At 47.1% G+C, this 17,958-nt stretch overlaps 1 protein-coding gene across 2 annotated transcripts in view; it reads right to left on the bottom strand.

The window, feature by feature from the left end:
* pcdh7b (protocadherin 7b) overlaps positions 1-17,958 on the bottom strand; it is a 101,174-nt gene that overhangs the window by 46,993 nt on the left and 36,223 nt on the right. The window contains exon 2 of one of the 2 annotated variants that reach the window (XM_079295769.1): positions 9,634-9,853. In XM_079295769.1, coding sequence (XP_079151895.1) covers positions 9,634-9,853 — 220 coding nt within the window. The remainder of the gene's footprint in view (positions 1-9,633; positions 9,854-17,958) is intronic. The other variant, XM_079295770.1, reaches the window with a different exon arrangement.

Raw genomic sequence — 17,958 nt, 5'->3', positions numbered from 1 at the left:
GGATTTTTTTTCTTCTAATGCATATGTGATGTGTAATTGTCTCCATGAGCGCCTGCCAAAAGGACATAACGAAAGACGAAATAATGAAATTCCTCAGCTCGAGGAACTCAGGAGGATATTGTCCCTCCAGGTGGATTGTGTGCATGCATACAGCTGTATCAGGAGGTTTTTGTGTGTGTGTATCAAAGCCTTCTTTCTGTATGTGTCTTTCGGTTTGGAGAGGTATGTGCAGGAGGGGGGGGGGGGGGTGGTGTTATGAAAGCCATCCCAGGTGTCACAGGTCTCAGTGTGTGCCACCTCGAACACGGCTCTGCCAGAGGGCGGCTGGTGAGCCACCTTCTACAGACTGTTAGCTTTTCATTTTAATCCTTTCCCCCCCCCCCCCAACCCTTCCTCCATATGAGACACATTAGTCCTCGAAGAGAGGAGAGCGGGAGGATAACCCCCTTCTTCCAGTGTTGCACGCTTTCATCTGTTTCTACAAGGCAAGGGAGAGCAGAGGGGGGGGAGAGAGAGTAAGAGGATGGAGGGGAGTAAAAATAAGTTCTGGTGGGCTGCGGACCCGTAGTTGTTGCACCGCTGAGAGTATGATGCATCTCTGCCTGGATCCAAACTCTCATGCGAAAGGCATGTGCGCACACGCACACACCCGGCTACGTTTTACATGCACGCTGGAACACAATCAGCACACAGTATTGATCCACACCACACACACTTTCTGTAAAGCGCTTTAACCCACCATAGTATTTATAAGCAGCTAATAAACACTCGCTTCGTGATTTACATCAAAGGAAAGGACCTTTTGGAGGAATTTTAAATAACGCAATCGTCCTATAAGAAGCATCTGTAACTGATGTATTAACAGTTGTGAAATGATTGATAAGGCAGTATAACTAAGCTGTAACCATGTGCTATGACGATGATGTATAACTGCACAGATTCTTGCCAATGCACAGCCCTAAACAGTGTGTCATACTGGGGTTTAGATCATCACACTGAAACATCATTAGCTTTTCCGAATACTGCCTGCGGCAAGCAAGTAAGCATTTGTTTGCCTGCCTTTTGACGGTTTTATAGCATTTAGCTGTGTCTCTGAGTCATCAAACCACCCCGATTAAAAGACAAACACGATGTCAAATTCCTAAATAATACGACTTAATTGGTATCAATTAGCTGTAGCAGCCGACGCTGCTGGCAGAGTCGGGAGTTTCCTGACAAAATCCCTTCCCAGAAGCGATGCCAGTTCGCCGCCATGCCTGCTGGAGATGTGGCACAGCAAGCTGTTCTGTAAATAGGCACACGTGGGTGAACCCGGACGGGGTGGCTACAACAACAAAAAAAGAAGAAGAAAGCTACGAAAACAAAAGTTTTTAAGGTATTTTGTGTTGTTTTTCACAAGACTAAACATGTGTTGGGGACAAAAGTTGTGGGGGCGGCAGAAAAAAGCACAATGTGAAGTATCGGATTTTCCAGGAGGTTACGCTGCTGGCGTGTTAGATAAACACATAAAGGGCTGGAACACGGCCGGGTCAGCTGGTGCACAAACACAGACGGAAAAATGTACACGCTTTGCGATTCCGACCTTAAAGGTGAAGATGAGTGTTACTGCTTGTATTATCCACACACACACACACTCAGACATCTCTTCCCAGATGTCACATTCATGTATATCGACTGGAAGCAGGTCGCATCTGGTTCCAGTTGGTTCGGTTGGTGTTTTGGCAAAAAGCCGCTCACCTTTTTTAGCGTTTTTAGCGTTCTGTTGACGCGGCGTTTGCGTAATTACCGCAGCATTTCTTGTGTGCAAAATGAAATTGCGGCTCGTTATTTTTTGGTTGTTGTTCTGTTGAGCAGAACAAAAGTGTTCCAGCAGAGTTATTATCCATGGATGTGTGTATGCGCCTTTTTAACTGTGAGATATGAGTAGGGGGAAGTGAGAGATGGTGTTTGCACATAAAGTATAGTATGTTTAGCAAACCGCATGAATGAATGCATGAGCGGCCCCGGCTTGGTGTCGGCCTTCAGAATGTGTGAACACCTGAATATGTTTTTTTTTTCTGAATTCTGTTTGTTTGTTGTCTTTTCCAACAAATTCCCTGAAGTGAGAAAAAAAAAAATGCCTTCATTCTTTTCTCAGCGTTTCTCTCAGATATGCTGCTGGTGTGAAGTCGGTATGCTGTAACATATGTGCATGAATTTGCAGTGGTCTTCTGTGGATTCTCAGCCCACCTTCAATGATCAGTTGTAGATCAATGTACAAATAACGAAATAAACCCGCTGCTAGCTCCCTCCCGTGCTACGGACGTCACACTGGGAAAGACATGGCACCCGCCGTGTCCCAGCACCGCACACCTGATGTTCCTTCGGCACCACCTGTTCACCTCGTCCACAATCATGCTCAGAATCATAACCGATTAGTTGGACCGAGGGGAGGAAAGTTAGAGAGAGAGAGAGAAGGAAGACCAGGAGGAGACGGAGTGCCTTGGAGGTGTTCAATTGTCTTCATTGAAGACCGCCCCACCAAAAGCTACACCTGACATACATACCCTCGCCCAAGGAGGGATGAGATCGCGAGAGAGGTGTGTGTGTGGGTGGGTATGGGGGTGTGGGACCAAAAAAAAAAACGGAAGGTGCATTCCAAATTTAACAGCTGTCGGAGAAAGTGATTTTATTTTCCGTACATAACGAATGCCCGTGCCATTGGGAGACGAGCCAAATTGCGAGTCACCGCCTGGTTGCACCTAAAAAGCAACGAAATGCGCATGGCGGCGCGTATGACTGTAGGCCCTCATTGAAAATGCAGTCATGTCTCTGCAGTCTCACGGAAACCCATCCCGTTCCTCGGCTGTTTCTCCCGCGAGTGTTGACTCATCAACCGTGTGCGTCCAGCTTGCAGAATGGAAAAAAAAAAGCAAGAATACAACAGACAACCCAATGTGAAAATGGACGCGCATGTATTCCCTGGGAAAACATGTCCGCCTCACTCGTGCGGGGCTTTCATTGCGAGTACTTGACAACAACACCTTTACAACACATTTACAGCCTGTCTCTCTGTGTGAAAGGCTCGTATTCTGTACTTGCAGTCAATATGAAGTGGCTGCACTCTATTCTGCTCTCTCGGACCAAATGGCCGCCGTGGCTGCGCGATGCCTCTGTGTGTCGGTCGTTTGTAAGCTAGCTGAATGGCTTTTTTTAATCTCTGTCAGGAGTGGGTGTTCGCCCCGACTGTCGCTACACAAAACACCACAGCAACAATGCCATTATCCACACCCGGACCTACACAATACAACTTCTCGTTTATTTTTGGCAGTCTCTCTCTCGCGTCGTCTTACATCGCGGAGGGTGTAATATTTGGACGAATAAAGGATACCGTTAACATTATCACTGAAGTAGATTTAAAGGCTCAGGTCATGCAAATTACAAAATATTTGTCCCTAAAGCCTTCTGCCTCCACCTAAATACAATAAAGTCGAATACAATTTGGCAAAGTACGGCGAAAAAACTGTTTATTATATTCAAGTTGAGTGGTTCCAAAAGCTTTTTTGGCTTGTTTTTTTGGCAAATTTTGGCCAAATTCACAAGAAAGAAGATATAAAAAGAAACAAGGTGTTGAAGAAACATGAATTCATCATCTTGCGTGTCTTAGGGACTATTAGAGGGACTTTGGTTCAAAACTACCAACGAGAACTGTTCACAGTGATACAGATTTCTTTTTTCTTTTCAAATCTGTCTTTTTCTGAACTCTGGCTGTCTCCAAAACTGGGCAAATTATGCATGGCTGGATACCGAAAGCGGCACAGTCTGGTGAATTGATCTTTGTAACAGGAATCATTAGCGAACAGATTCCTCTGGTCTCTCTGCTCCCTGTGAAGAGCAGGTATTTCTTCAGGCTTAATTCAGTCTTGGGGGGGTGTTGCAGGAGTTAGACGGCACTGGGTGGGCTTTGCAGTCCATATGTGCTCATGTGGAGAGACAGAGAGGAAGACAGGACTGTGGATGCGACACCGGGGTTTGAATACCTGCCTGCTCTGGCTGAGCAGTGATCAATCATCTCTCTGTCAAGCGCCACTCCCTGCTGGCAACTTCTCCACGCATGTAACCCCATCTCTTAACACCTCCCCCTTCTGTTTCTCATTCTCTATCCCTCTACTGTTGTTGTTTTTTAAAAATAATTCCCTCTCTATCTGCTGCTCTCGTTCCAACCTCCCCATCCTTGGATCCATCTCTGGGCTCCTGAGCAAATGTGCTACTCATTTACTCTGCGGTGCCATGCTTTCTCTCACGGCATCTCGCCAGGTCCTCTTGTTCTTTCTGTCTCCCGCGCTGTCGGCTTGCCTGAGGATACCACGGAAAGAAATGAGGGGCGTTGGGGTAAGGGACAGATGGAAATGAGCGAGAGACGCAAGGCGGAGGACTGCAGGCACGCACGACAAGTACAAACCCTGCCGCAAAGTGCACCTGACTGTAACTGTTACTCATTATTATTTTTCTCATTTCCGTCCCGGTTTTAATTTCCTAATTAATGTTGGAGTGTTTTTAACTCATGCACACATGGAGTGCAACCTTGGGGAGGGCAATCGGGGGAAAAGTGTGTGTAACATGCTGATTGATAGCGCGAATGCCTTCCGCTGGGTGATTTTTCACCATACCGCTTTCCACCGGGTGCTGGTGGGCACGCAACACATACACAAACACACACACACACAAGCACACACGCTCCCATCCCTCCACCAAGTTGGGGGAAATCAGACCTAAGACTAGTGCTGCTGCCGCTCGGCTCTTGAAATATGAATGGTTTTAATTAAACAAATTTGCTTTGCCATCTGGCCCTACAATTGGGCTTGCCTAATGAACAGAGTAACAGACACAAACACACACACACACGCACATTATTAACCAGGCTAAGCAGCATTCCAGCAGGCAAAGCTTTGGAAATAGACAGAAACAACAATGAAGTGATCAAGTGAGGTGCTTCACAGAGCTGCAAAATGATGCAGTGCTGAATGAGGTGTGTGTGTGTGTGTGTGTGTGGGGCTAAAGCTTATTTGTATGTGCGTGGGCATTTGTGTTCATTTCTCTGTGTAAAAGTGTGCATTTCAGTCTGTCTGTCTGTGTCAGCACAGGCTCAGACGGTGTCTGTGCACACCGACTGCCTCACTGACAGCAGCTGTGATGTGCCACTTGTCTGTCCCACTCTATCGGGCCAGCTAGCCAACACTAAATGATGTTTGTAATCCAACGGTGGTAGCCCAATATTTCTCAGCGGGAGAGACAGGAGAGATAGAGCCGTGTGTGTGTGTGTGTGTGTGTGTGTGTGTGTGTGTGTGTGTGTGTGTGTGTGTGTGTGTGTGTGTGTGTGTGTGTGTGTGTGTGTGTGTGTGTGTGTGTGTGTGTGTGTGTGTGTGTGTGTGTGTGTGTGTGTGCGTGCGCGCTGGGGGGGGTGGTGGTGGTTGTCTGGCAGCCAAAGCACAGAAACGTGGGAGGCATGCTAACGTTAGCAGCCAGTAGGACGTGCTATTACTCTCTTAGAGGCTACAATAAATTTGCACTGTTCATCCGTCTTAGCAGCCGGCATCAGCCTCCGTGAGATACACTCAGCGATGTAGCGGTCAATAAAACGTTGGGTAAACTAATGTATAACCTCTCGGTGAGCGTCACAAGGCACAAACGACCCCTGCGGTATGAAAATTTAAAAAAAAGTTCTGTTGAGGAAAGTTTTCCTACACACACATTCACACGGGATACATTAGCTTAGCGTACCTGGCATTAGCCGCAAGCATTTCTTTGCCATAAAGAAAAAGCCACCGTATAATGATTCATGCTGTGGGTCAAACAGCTCCTTGGCAGCGTGACCTACTGCAACAAGCAGAGCGAACCGTATAGCTGCACTGATGCACTGAACAATTACATCTTCAACGCCCGGAGCTGTTCCCATTCGCGGGGAGGTTTCCTAAGAAAACACCTCAGACACCTGACTCACGATGAAAGGGCAGTGTGGAAGGATGTTATTTTTAAGGTGCAGTTGAACTAACACGGTAAAAAATAAAAAAATCAGTGATCGATTGATCAGTGAGATCAATAATAGAGCACGAGTCTTTGACCCAGCGATAACGACGTGCATCTGGAAGGGCTCTTCCACATCCGTAGCGGCCTAATCGGGTGTTTGACTCCAAACACTCAGCGTTTATGAATATCGGATGAGCGCCAGGGTAAGCTTATGAATAAGTGAGTGGCCCAGCTGTGCGTCAAAAAAAGATCAAGACTTTATGAAATGCACCAAACGCCACAGCTGAGCAATACATGGAACTATGTGCTGCGGCAGACTTATGGTTAAAAACTGATTTTTTTTGTTTATTTTTGCTCTAAAAGCTACAAATTGAATTCTTTGTGCACTGTTCAGCTGAACAAATCCAGAAACATCTGTGAAGATGCAGCAGAATTCTCCTAGGTTCCTGGCATGCAGCTCACTCTGCCGACACAACGTCTGTGAAGAAGAGAACTATACAGAGGAGCCCTGTGTGATCGTTTGTGCAGTGTGGATTGGCTCGACAATGTCTTGATATTCCCGCGATGACCCCAGCACTCCCTGTTTGGAGACTGTTCTGGAAGAATCTGTCTTGGATGGAGAGAGGGGTTTTTTTTTTGGTTTGTTTTATCCTTATTTGATACTCTCCATGGAAAGAAGTCAACCAATAGAAAATAATAAAGTTCGGAACCTGACCTTGATGAAGGAGATGAGGAAAAAGACAACACGGTCCCTCGGTACAGCTGCGCGGTGGAAAGGAAGAAGGGATGAAGAGCAAGAGCGGCAGGCCAGAGAATGAAAAACAGGCCGTGTGTGTTGTCTTTGTGTGTGCGTTTGTCTGGGTCTGTGTAAGTACGGATGCCTGCGCATGTGTGTGTGTGTGTGTGTGTTAAAATAAAGGGGACAAGAGCCTTTGTCCGCTTTCGACCCTGTTACAAAGCAACGGCAAACATGATGAATCAGTAACTCTGTGAACGGAAATCAAAACTCAAATCCTCAGATTTCGTTTGCAAACTGACACTCAGGCCTCGGGGGGGTCGAGGTTTTCATGCTGTTGAATTGAGGCCGATGGCTCTTTCGACGACACACAGAAATTCTCTTCGCCTTTCCCTCCTTTACTTCTGGTCTTCTACAGGACAAGAAATAAAACTGACCTCCCACGACTCTCCGCTGCATTACGCACATAAATGCCAGCAATTACCTGTCGCTAATGACGCTCACACCAACACTGGGCGCCTCGGCAAAGCCATCTGCTCACTCTTGTTTTCCCTCTTTCCTCATAACTCCCTCGTTTCCAAAAAGGGCTAAGGTTCCACATAAAGCAGTGCTGTTAGTGTCTGTGTGTGTTCTGGCTACAACACAAGGGGGAGTGCTAATGACTGTAGTTAGCATCCCTCAAGAGGGTGAAGCACTTTGCCAATATTTGCCCTAACCTTAGATGATTGCATTTACTTTACACTTCGGTAGTTAGCCGAAGCCCTTATCCACAGTGACCTAGCAGAAGTGAGCAGGCATGAGGCTCAACGTCTTCCTCAAGGACACTTGAACAGGTAGCATGAAGCTGCCTTTTTCTCGGGTTGAATGACAGCACCAGGACCAATTCGTCTCCCAGACCACAAGGCCACCCCCGCTGACGCCAGGCTACCAAGACAAATCGTAGGAGCTCACGCGCTGCAGGAGATGCCGGGTTTGCTTTAAGATTGAAAACATTATGTTGAACAAAACACAAACTCCCTTGTACTGCCTTTCCATCTTCTCTCTCTCTCTCTCACACACACACACACAGTTACAAACACACAGTTCAGCTGATCTCACTAAAGATAGCGAGCAGCAGCAGAGCATGGTGTTTCTCTTGGATGGAGACTGATTCACGAATCAACCTTGACTCTGTTCCTCCAACAAATCTCCTCTAAAGGCTCCAGTGTACTTTGCAATCGTACCCTCTGAAACAGCTGAAAAGGGAAGAATTAACAACATATGTGCATTGAGCTGAAACCAAAATTGATGGGGATGAAATGAGCACATACTTTGGGTCAATGTGCTCAGTGTAAAATATTTCACACTGGACAATATCTTACGATATATGGGCTTTTTTTCTCAAGGTGGATTTGATTGACGGGCTGACCTCACTTCTCGTCTGACTTGGATTCCTGCTATCAGCTGTCCCTGTCCTATTACTTTTAAATGGAGACCAAATTGAAATGAGTCTTTTGATTGGGTCTAATTCGGCCAGTAAATGGGTGCCTATTGTCTGAGAGGGGAGATTTGAAGTGTCCTCCAGGTAGCCCTATCGGCTCACATTAAAGTGGTTTAAATCCTTTTTAATCTGCATTGAGGCCAAACAATTTGAGGAAAGCTCACCGCGGGCACCTTCTGTAACTGCCTGTTTGATGTGCACATCTGTGCCTGACTTTCTATCTGCCTTCTTAGGGGTCATTGCAAACCCATAACTAGACATTTAACCCTCTCTAAAGGGTTGTCTGGGTTGTCTGGGCTTCACCTTGTGGACACAGTGGAATGTCACATTGACTCCACTGATCTGAGATAAGTTAAGACATCATCTCCAAAACAAATCCGTCGAAAAAAGAAGAGTGAATCTGTACGCCATTTGAATAATCTTACCCTAAGCTGCAGTGGGGGAAGCCTCTGCACTTAGGCTTAGCACTCTCAAGACAGCTCCTCCTTGTTAAGCATCGCCTCAGACTCCTACACTATGAATGGGACCATTACCCCCATCTCTCACTGCACACCCAGCTACACACATATTTTGGTCTTGGTAGGAAACTAGCTCAGGGTGGCTGTGAGGTTATGCAGCATTGTACCCAGGGACTGCCTTTACAATAGGCCTTTTTTTTCCACTGCTCCCACTCACTCTCTCTAGACTGCAGTCTTTTTTTTTTTTTTGCATTCCAATCAGCTCCATCTCCCAATTGTAGCAAAATAAACTCCTTCATCAGGGCCTCAAGCCAGCACACATTGCAAATCAGTACAGCGGTACAGCTTCTAAACAATTCAAGTGGGGTATTAACCCCCCGTTGCTACTCCTCCTTCACTTCATCTCAAAGAGATCTCGAGCAAAATATATCCTCGGTCGGGTTGAAATCAAGACGACGAATGAAGGATTGCAAAGAAAAAACAGCTGCGAACTGAAAAGGGAGCAAGACGGCCTGAAAAGGTGTTGATCTTGCGGAATACGTCTGTTACATATATTCCCTTGTATCGCGCCTTTGATCAAATAAGCCTGCTGTCTTCTGAAACAGAACCATCGGTTTTATTATAAATCCCGCGCCTCGTCTTCACACGATGTACATTCGTGGAGGGGCTCTAGCTTTGGTGAAAGTTGCAACGGCGTCTGTGTCACGGCCTCAACACCACGTCACACTTGATTCGCTTACAGTACGAACCAGGAATCCTCAGGCACTCAAAACACTTACAGAACTGTCTACTTGGTAACAAATAATAATAAAAAAATGGCCGAACCTCACATGTTTCTGTGTGTTTCTGAGGACTGTCTACCGTCGGGGTTGCTTTCTGTACGTGTCTAGGCAGTACGTGTATGTTTCCTGTATCTTAGCGCTTTCTTAATCTCCTTCAGTGTTTGCCCCTACCATTTTCCATGTGCTCTGCCTCACCGACACTGCCATCCGGCGTTGTCCTCTCGTAGCTGTCCTCGGGCAGGGGAAGGGCGCCCAGCCGGGGGCCCGACGAACTCTTGCTGCTGGGCGTCTCCGACTCGTCCAGGCCGCTGTCGTAGCAGCTCTGCAGCGATCCCTGCTGGTGAGGGTCCTGGGGCTGGCTCACCACCGAGAAGGTCACTCGGCGAAACGGCTACAAGAGAAACCAAACGGCCGGGGGTCACTATAAAAGGGACGCTTTTGCTTTTCTTTTTTTTGTTATTGTTTGAGGACAGCTAGGGAGTTGGATCCTCTGTGTTTTCGGGTCAGGATGGTAGAGAAATAGGTTAGGAAAAAAAGGGGGCAAGGGTAAGGAGACGATGCATTCACTTGAGGAGTCTGGAGGAGACGTGGAAGTGTGCTGGCTAGATTTGAAGGACACAATTATTGGAGCGTAAATCTCCCAAGCTAGCTGTGATGTCACTTTCCTGACCCTAAAAACAAGACAAACAACCTAATCTGCTCCATCACAAAGACCTTTTTATCGCAACAAACAAGGTCATGCCTTTCTCACACCCTGCAAACTATCAATGGGAAGACATTGTAACTGGGGACACCCAGGAGGCTTCACAAAGGAAGCCTTTCACAAGCCTGCTTGAAGCTCAGGGGACCAAGACGACTCCCTACAGTCGAGGAGGGGAGGAATTTACCGGCCTGATTCACTTGTTTATTTTGGCCACTAAAAAAAAAAAAAAGAGGACAAGGTGAACGAGCGTCCGGCGCTGCGGGAGGTCTGATTCGACTCACACAAAGGCCAGTGCAGGCAAACGGGGACGACTACTAGACGTGCAGGCGCGACGGCTTTGTGCTGGATGAGCTGCGCGGTTCCCACTGCCAATAAGTGTAGCCTGCTAATTATTGAACAGTGTGCCGAGTTAAGCAGTAACAGAGCATGTCGTTAAAGCGGAGGCCTCCTGCTCACCGTCTCAGCCCGTTACCCTCCCCTCCCCTCTACATCTCTCAATCCCTGTCTGAGCGTTGTACAAAAGTAATGGCAGAGGTGTGGGGGGGGGGGATGAAAGAGGGGAAAAGGAACATGAGACTAGGAGTGAAAGATCCGGCTTGGTCATTACCAGAATGAATGGCATAACAAATGGCTGACGCTATTCATTAATGAGTTACAAACAGTCGGAGCTGATCTTCTCCTCCAGCCCCTTGCCGGACCTCATTACTTGTTCTCCCGCTCTTCTGCTTTCCCCTCCTCCCTATGTCCTGCTTGTCTCTTCGTTCCGTCACGAGAATATGAAACGAGAGGCCCATTACTCAAATATTTTTTCTTTCTCCCTCCATCGCCTTCCATTTGTTCCCCACCGATTGTCTCACCTGATGAAATGAAATCTGCTGTCGGCCGCCATTCATTTTCTACATCTACCCACTCCCCGTTTTTTGGATCATTTTTTATCTGAGAGGCTGACGCAAAAAAAACATCACGTCGAGCTCTTATCGCGCCGACGGATATTTGGTATGCGTGAACGCGTGTCTATATCTTTGGAAAAAAAAGAGTGACAAATGAAGTGACGGCACTCGTGTGCACGCGGATATAAGGGACAATCTCAGCGAGTGTATACAGGTCACAACAGGAAGGCGAACCTCTTTGTTATTTTGTCATCCTGAGACACTTACTGGAAGCACCTCTGAATTTCTGCCAGGCACATGCTGTGAAAGATTGTCTTTTTGATGATGAAATTATCCCACAAGCCACTGGGGACAAAACGGGCCTCCTTTAGCTCCGTGTGCCTGTTCGTAAAGTTGCATTTATTCATATATTTGCATTTATTTTCAATAAATATATATATCCTCCCGTCTTTTCTCTGGCTGGCTGGCTAGCAAAGCAATCTTGGCAATAAATCATGTTTCCATGTAATTACAATCAACACTCAACAAATGAATTGGTATAAATATTCATGCAAATTTCACTTGGAGAGTCAAACACTTGTTGCATAATTAAAATCGGGGCCCAGAAGGAGAACTGCTGTCTATAAGTGTAATAACACTTGAAAGTACCCTAAGATATTAAACCATGTTTTGTCAGGTTTTGTTTGTTTGTTTGTTTGTCACACTATTTCTCCGAAACACTTGTTTGGTGTGAGGTGTCTGTTAATAAATACAACGGCTTGTGTGTGGTCGGGGGGACGACGACTACTTTGTATGGATCAGATTTATTGGAGTGCCATACTCCTTGGGAAACACGCTTTTCTAATGATACAAATTAAACGAGTGTTGCCTAATGAATTGCTGGCGAGACCGTCGCAAAGAAAAGAAACACTCGAGCAGGCGCGCACCGACGGGAAATTGAGTTTGGGAGGGAGAAAAGAAGGCGACAGGAAAAGGGTGGGAAAAAAAGTCAAATGAACAAATAGATTGTATTCACCTGAATTTCCCTTGTTTTCACTGGAGGGTAGAGTAAGATAGAAGAGAGAGAGGGAAAAAAAACCTAATTTGTTTGCAGACCAGAAAATGGAGTTCACGCAGAGATCGCCGGAGGCTCTGGATTACAATCTGCAGCAACCACCGTCTGCACGCCGACCTTCGCTCCCTTCATTCTGTGTCTTTTAAATAAATGAACAAGGTAAAAAGTGATTATTTTGTAGTCATTTCTTCCCCTATATGTGTGTGTGTGTGTGTGTGTGTGCTCATGTCTAGGCGTGTGTCTCAGAAGTAGCCGGGGAAGAGAAAGTGAATTGTCCAACGTGCCGTGTGAAATGGCATATGGCTTTCTGGTTGTCAAATCCAGTATTCATAGGTGACTCGTCACGTGACTTAATGATAATAATCTGCTGTGCACTCACACTATGTTAGGGTTGACGGCTGGGTTTTTCTTTTGCTGACCCCGAAGATGCTTTAATGCGTGAGCGATGGTGAGGAGGATTTTACATTGTTGAGGTAAAAGGGTTCCCCTCGCGGTCTGTTCCTGCTGACCCCCTCTCACCACATACTGGTCAGACCCGGTGAGTTCGTCAAGCCTGACTGACGACATGCCCTTTGATGCCGGTCCCTCTACCTCCTACCCTGACCTCCTGGCCTCATGGTCCACTCAGCTGCCAATTAATCCAGCAGTGCTTTCCCACATACACAGACACACTGAAATGTCATGGCCAAGTCCCGTTTATTTTAGCCAATTCTGTCTTTTGACTATTGTGTGATGTGTCTTTTTAAAGAAGATACAAAATAAAAAAATAATATCTCATCACTGACACACATATCCATGTATAAAGTAGCTAAACCCCATGATGTGTCCTCCCCACGGAGTGGCCAAGCTTTCAATGTATGGCTTTAATTACAAGTTAGCACTAGTTTGCTTCAGCTGTACCAGATGCCGGGACTTCTTTTTGGCCTCTTTATGGTGCGCCTGTGATTGAAAGCCAGCTGTGACAGCCACGGGTGATTGAGCAAATCCGTCATCCCAAAAAATGAACAATGCAAACAAGCCCACAGGTCTACTGGGAGCTCTGGCCGAAAGCTGGGCTCGGCCTGTTTCCTGGACGCTAAAGGGAAAACACATGGGCTGCCTGACTCTAGCGAAGCTGGAGCCAATAAAAACAGGACCGTACCACTCGTGTCAATAACGTGTGACCTCTTGGCCCTCCGAACTAAAGGTGGAACCGCCGTCAGCAGCACTCTGTTTGAGCTGTTGTACTTCTTTTATCTCCTAGCAAACCTTGACTTGGTAACACATTGTTCAGTAGAGCATTCGTCCTTTGCACGAAACCTCAGACTCGTTCACAGCATGTTGAGAACACAGTAAAGACACGTTACTTAAGACTATGCAGTCGGTTTAGAGTTCTCATTATCAAACCTCCAATCAAATCCTCCAATGTCACTCATTCATGCCCATGTGATAGAGTACCTGGACACAAGTCCACACAATGGTGACTTTGTTCTTGACTGTGTTCTCTCTACTGCCAGTCCTCATCCACCGAGGAAGCCTTTTGAACCCGATCTCTCTGGATGTCTGGGTTTATAATTAAGCCCACCTTCACCAGACCCTCTGGGTGGAGCGTAGGATAATAGAACGATTTAGGTGGGTCTGCTTTGGAAAACACAGGGTGTGTAATTTCAGCTGTGAATATCTTTGGCGGATGGCAGTGACCCACTACCGTGAACCACAGGAAGTAATTGTAGCAAGGACTTGGGGCAAGGGGAGCAAACATAAACTGCAGGGCTAGTGTCTTACTGCAGTCAACCAAGAGAGATGGAGGGATACAGAGAGGAGAGCGGTGAGATGGAGAGACTGATAAAGAGGCCAGTAAAACAGGGGGGGGGGGCTCGGAGAGAGTGAGAGAAGGGAGTGACACATGAGTATGGCCATGATTGCCAAAAGTGCCAGTATGTAATTAAGAAGCCATGTTTCATTTTTAATGGGCAACCAGACAGCGACCTGCAATCAGCCACCTGAGACGCGCAGAAAGTGCCAAATAGCCACGGCACGCCAAACAACATACTTGCTGGAATCTTAAAATGACCTCCACTGAATCGCGGCTGGTGAAAAATGCTGGTGATGCTAGCTGTGATTCCAGTAGTGGGGAATTAAAAAGATCATGAGATAAACTGAGGCTCAAGCTTTAAATGGGACAAATGCCCTCAAGGTGAATGTCTGACTGGAAATCAATCTGGAATCTGATCAGGGTGGATTCAGGTTCTGTTTGGATGCTGCACTGTTGCAATCAATTACTATGCTAAGCTAAGCACAGAACGCTGATGTCTGGCATCACTTGTCAAAAAACAAGAGGCCGGATTGGGGGATGGTCTCTCAGGTGTATTTGTGATGAGGGGAATTTCCAAAAAAAAAGGATTTGTGTCAGGGCCGAGTAAGTTGTGGGAATTCTGGCTGGAGTCGTTGGCTGCGGCTTTGTTAGTGCAACCGCCTGCACAGTCTCGGGTTGCGTGTTCTAGCCTGGCTGAGGCCTGTCAAGCTCCACTGCTCCTCTTCACTTCTTCATGTCCCCCCCCCCCCCCCCCCCCCGCCCCCCATCTTCTTCAAGCTTCACTCCTCCTGCACGCATTCCCTCCAGGTCACTCAGGATGGAGAGGAGAAACCGGGGGGTGACATTTCCAAAGAACACCCAACACTCAAAATAACAAAGCCGAGGTAAAAGAGGCTCTTGCAAGTTCATCGTCAGATTTTTCCAACATTATCTTCTGGGCCAACAAAGATGTTGGATTTTGGATTTTTTCTATTCTATGCTGCTGAAAAAAGTCCTTTTCGAAATCCACTCTCACAAGGGCATCCAGCTGCCGGTTCCTCACATTAACGTTGCCCACAATAAAGGATTGGAACATAATAAGAAAGTACAACGATGGATTTAAACGCCAATATTTCATTTAAAATCATATCGGGGATATGTGAGGTCATACAATCCACACGGGTCCAAAGCCTGATAATAAAATCTTTTATACAGCTTTAAAAATACCTTTATTACAAGTGGTGCAGACATATGGGCAACACAGCGCACAGCCTCGTTAAGAGTTGATGATGCTATTAGCACTCTCTTGTCGATCTTTGAAAGTGTGGGTGTGTTGTTTTTAACATGTGGTCGTTTTATGATCTGACCGCACACCGACCAATCGAATGTCCCCTAGCGCTGGTCCACTGGCGTTCTCTTTGCTGACCCTTTATTGCAGTCTTTGGCAGAAGAAATATCTGTATAACTATATGTGCTCCAGTAAGAGAAGGCTGTTCAAGAAATACAAACAGACTGCAGGACACCCAAAAACATGAACTCCCTGATGTTGCATGTTTGGCGCTGTGCCATGAAAAGTTGACAGTTGTTACTAGGCATAAAATGTCCTCGAAAAGAACTCTGGAGGGATAAATTCTTAGTCGCAGAGATTGTGCCTTGGGTACCACTTTGGATTGAGAAAAGGGAAGTGGGGGGGGGGATGCTAAAGTCGGAGCGACTCGAAGAAGGTAGAAAAAAGGGAAATATATGATAAGGAAATGACAGAATGGGGGATCCTTTCATCCCAAGCTTACTTTTCTTCCTTCATCCACATCCCCTTCTAGTAGTTTCTTTTCCCAGTGTGTTTGGAATGCTTTTGGACGACTGCCACAGCTAGCACTACCATTAGCATGCACACCGTGTGTACAGCCGGAGAGACCGACCAGCAGAGAGAAAAAGAAATGGAGAGAAGAAGAAAAAAACCACATGGTTACTTTTTTAAAAGTCCGGGCTAAACTTTTAATTGCTCTTCAAGTGGCGGATTAGGCCATTGGTGTAACAGAGATACTATTCAGGGGGGATGCGTTTGAAGATCTTCAGAAGCTTAGCCCAACCCCTGACCTGCTCTGAATGGCAAAGGAGAAGTGTTTTTTTTTTACTTTTTTTTTTGGGGTTGATGGGGTGGGGGTGGAGATGGGCCGGAGGATGTTGAGCGGCAGTGGATTAGCGTCAAGGCGACAAACAACACCCTTTTGTGGGGTTCTGCTGCTTTTCCGCTGGGCTGCAGGAAACAACATCCCACCAAACCCAGAGTCTGATGGCCAGTAAAAAGGGCATTCAAAAAAATGACACATGAAGGCTTCATAATTCATGAAGGGAGGCTTGTCATCGTCGACCAAATAGCTAACGTATTGGCGTTCATGCTGTGGTACTTTCCACATCCGCGTCCGTCAGTCGCGAATTATGTTACATCCTCTCATTATAAATGGATGGGGCCTTCTCCTGTGTCGCCATGTTAGAGCCAGTGCTGCCGACACAGGCGCTGGCAGACGCTGGGAATGAGTGCCGACCCAATCCCTGGCCGTGGTGTTGCTTACATAGAGTCTGCCTGCAAAGTCTTGAGATCGCCTTTCCTACTTTTGTCCAATTCAGCCCTTGTTTACGCGGCGAGACCTGAATGCCGCACGCGTGTGCGAGAGAAAATCGCTCCCGTGCACGTGCCTGTGGTCTATCTGAGTGAAAGTATATGTGTGTGTGTCAAGTCTTTGGCATTGTCATGTCATTTCACATGTCAACCTGCCATCCGCTTAAGTTCTGGCATGGCATGGGAGGTTGGAGGGGTGGGGGGGTCTAGGTGAATCATGTGGGGATCCATCACAGCTGCGGCAGCGCTGCATCTGACCAACGGCCTACTACTGTCAGTTTGTGACGGGCTCGGGGCTGGCTGGCGCTAACGCTAGCTTGTTGTGACACGGGTCTGGGTGTCAGCAGAAAAACATGACACGGCATCAACGAAGCCAAAGCGGCCAAATGCCAGAGCTGAGCACTCGCTGCCACGGATATATGAGAAACGTCAGCGCGCTCGTTTTGCTACCTGTCCCGCGCAAGCACTGATGGGAGATTTAGAAGCCTTCAAATGCTATATCGAAATAAACGCAGAGAAGAGAGAGCGCGAGAAGAAAAGAGGCGGTGATAGGATCTACAGGGATGGACAGATTTGTGGCGAGAAGGATAAAGAAAGAAAAAAGACTGAGATAAGGGAGGGAGGGAGAGACAGAGAAAGATAAACGAGTCTTTATTTACCTGAGTCACTGATGACAGATAACCTGCATTTCGGAGATCAGGGCCGCCATCCAAACAGGCAAACGAGAGAGGAGAGAGATGGATTGGGGGAGGTTGGAGAGCATATCCAGCTTATCCGCTAATGAGGCGTTCTATTCGGGTTTGAGCATGCAGGCATGTATCATTCAAGGCGGATAAGGAGTGTGCGTCCTTGTGTGCGTTTTTAGCGCCTGTCCGTGCCACTAGTGCGTGCGCTCGTGTCATCTCAAGAATCACCCGCACTCCCCTCATTTCATCAGCACATGAAACCACCAGGTGGCGCGTCTTTGCCAACTTGTACGTCCTGATCATATCTCTGACACACACTCCCCCCCCGCCCCAAAAGGTCCTATCCACCACCTGTTCCCGACAACAGCAGCATAAGACAATCACGATCCGAGCAATTATGAAAACAATTATTACAAACGAGCAATTAAAGCCCTAATGCCGGGGGTAAATAAACTGACGGTGAGAAAGGGAGAGGATGAAGGAGGATTGGAAGAAAGCCGAGTGAGGAAAGGGAGTAGCAGGAGAGAAAAGGAATTGAGAGAGATGTGTGCAGTCGCTATCGTGCTGCAGTCCTGCCGCTGCAACATGAGGAACATGAGGATTATGTGAAATGGAACGGCCTCACACACACATTTCACAGGCCCTCGAAACTTGCCCCCCCCCCCTCGTCCCACTCCCACGCATTCCTTCCCGTCACGTTCCCCGTCCCTCCATCCTCGTTCATCACCGCAACTCGGCCCCTTATCTCCCCCCCCCCCCCCCTCTCCCC

This window comes from Melanostigma gelatinosum, assembly GCF_949748355.1.
Source record: "Melanostigma gelatinosum genome assembly, chromosome: 23".
Taxonomy (NCBI): Eukaryota; Metazoa; Chordata; class Actinopteri; order Perciformes; family Zoarcidae; genus Melanostigma; species Melanostigma gelatinosum.
Note: the sequence above shows the minus strand (reverse complement) of the source record. Positions and strands in the feature narration are given on the sequence as shown.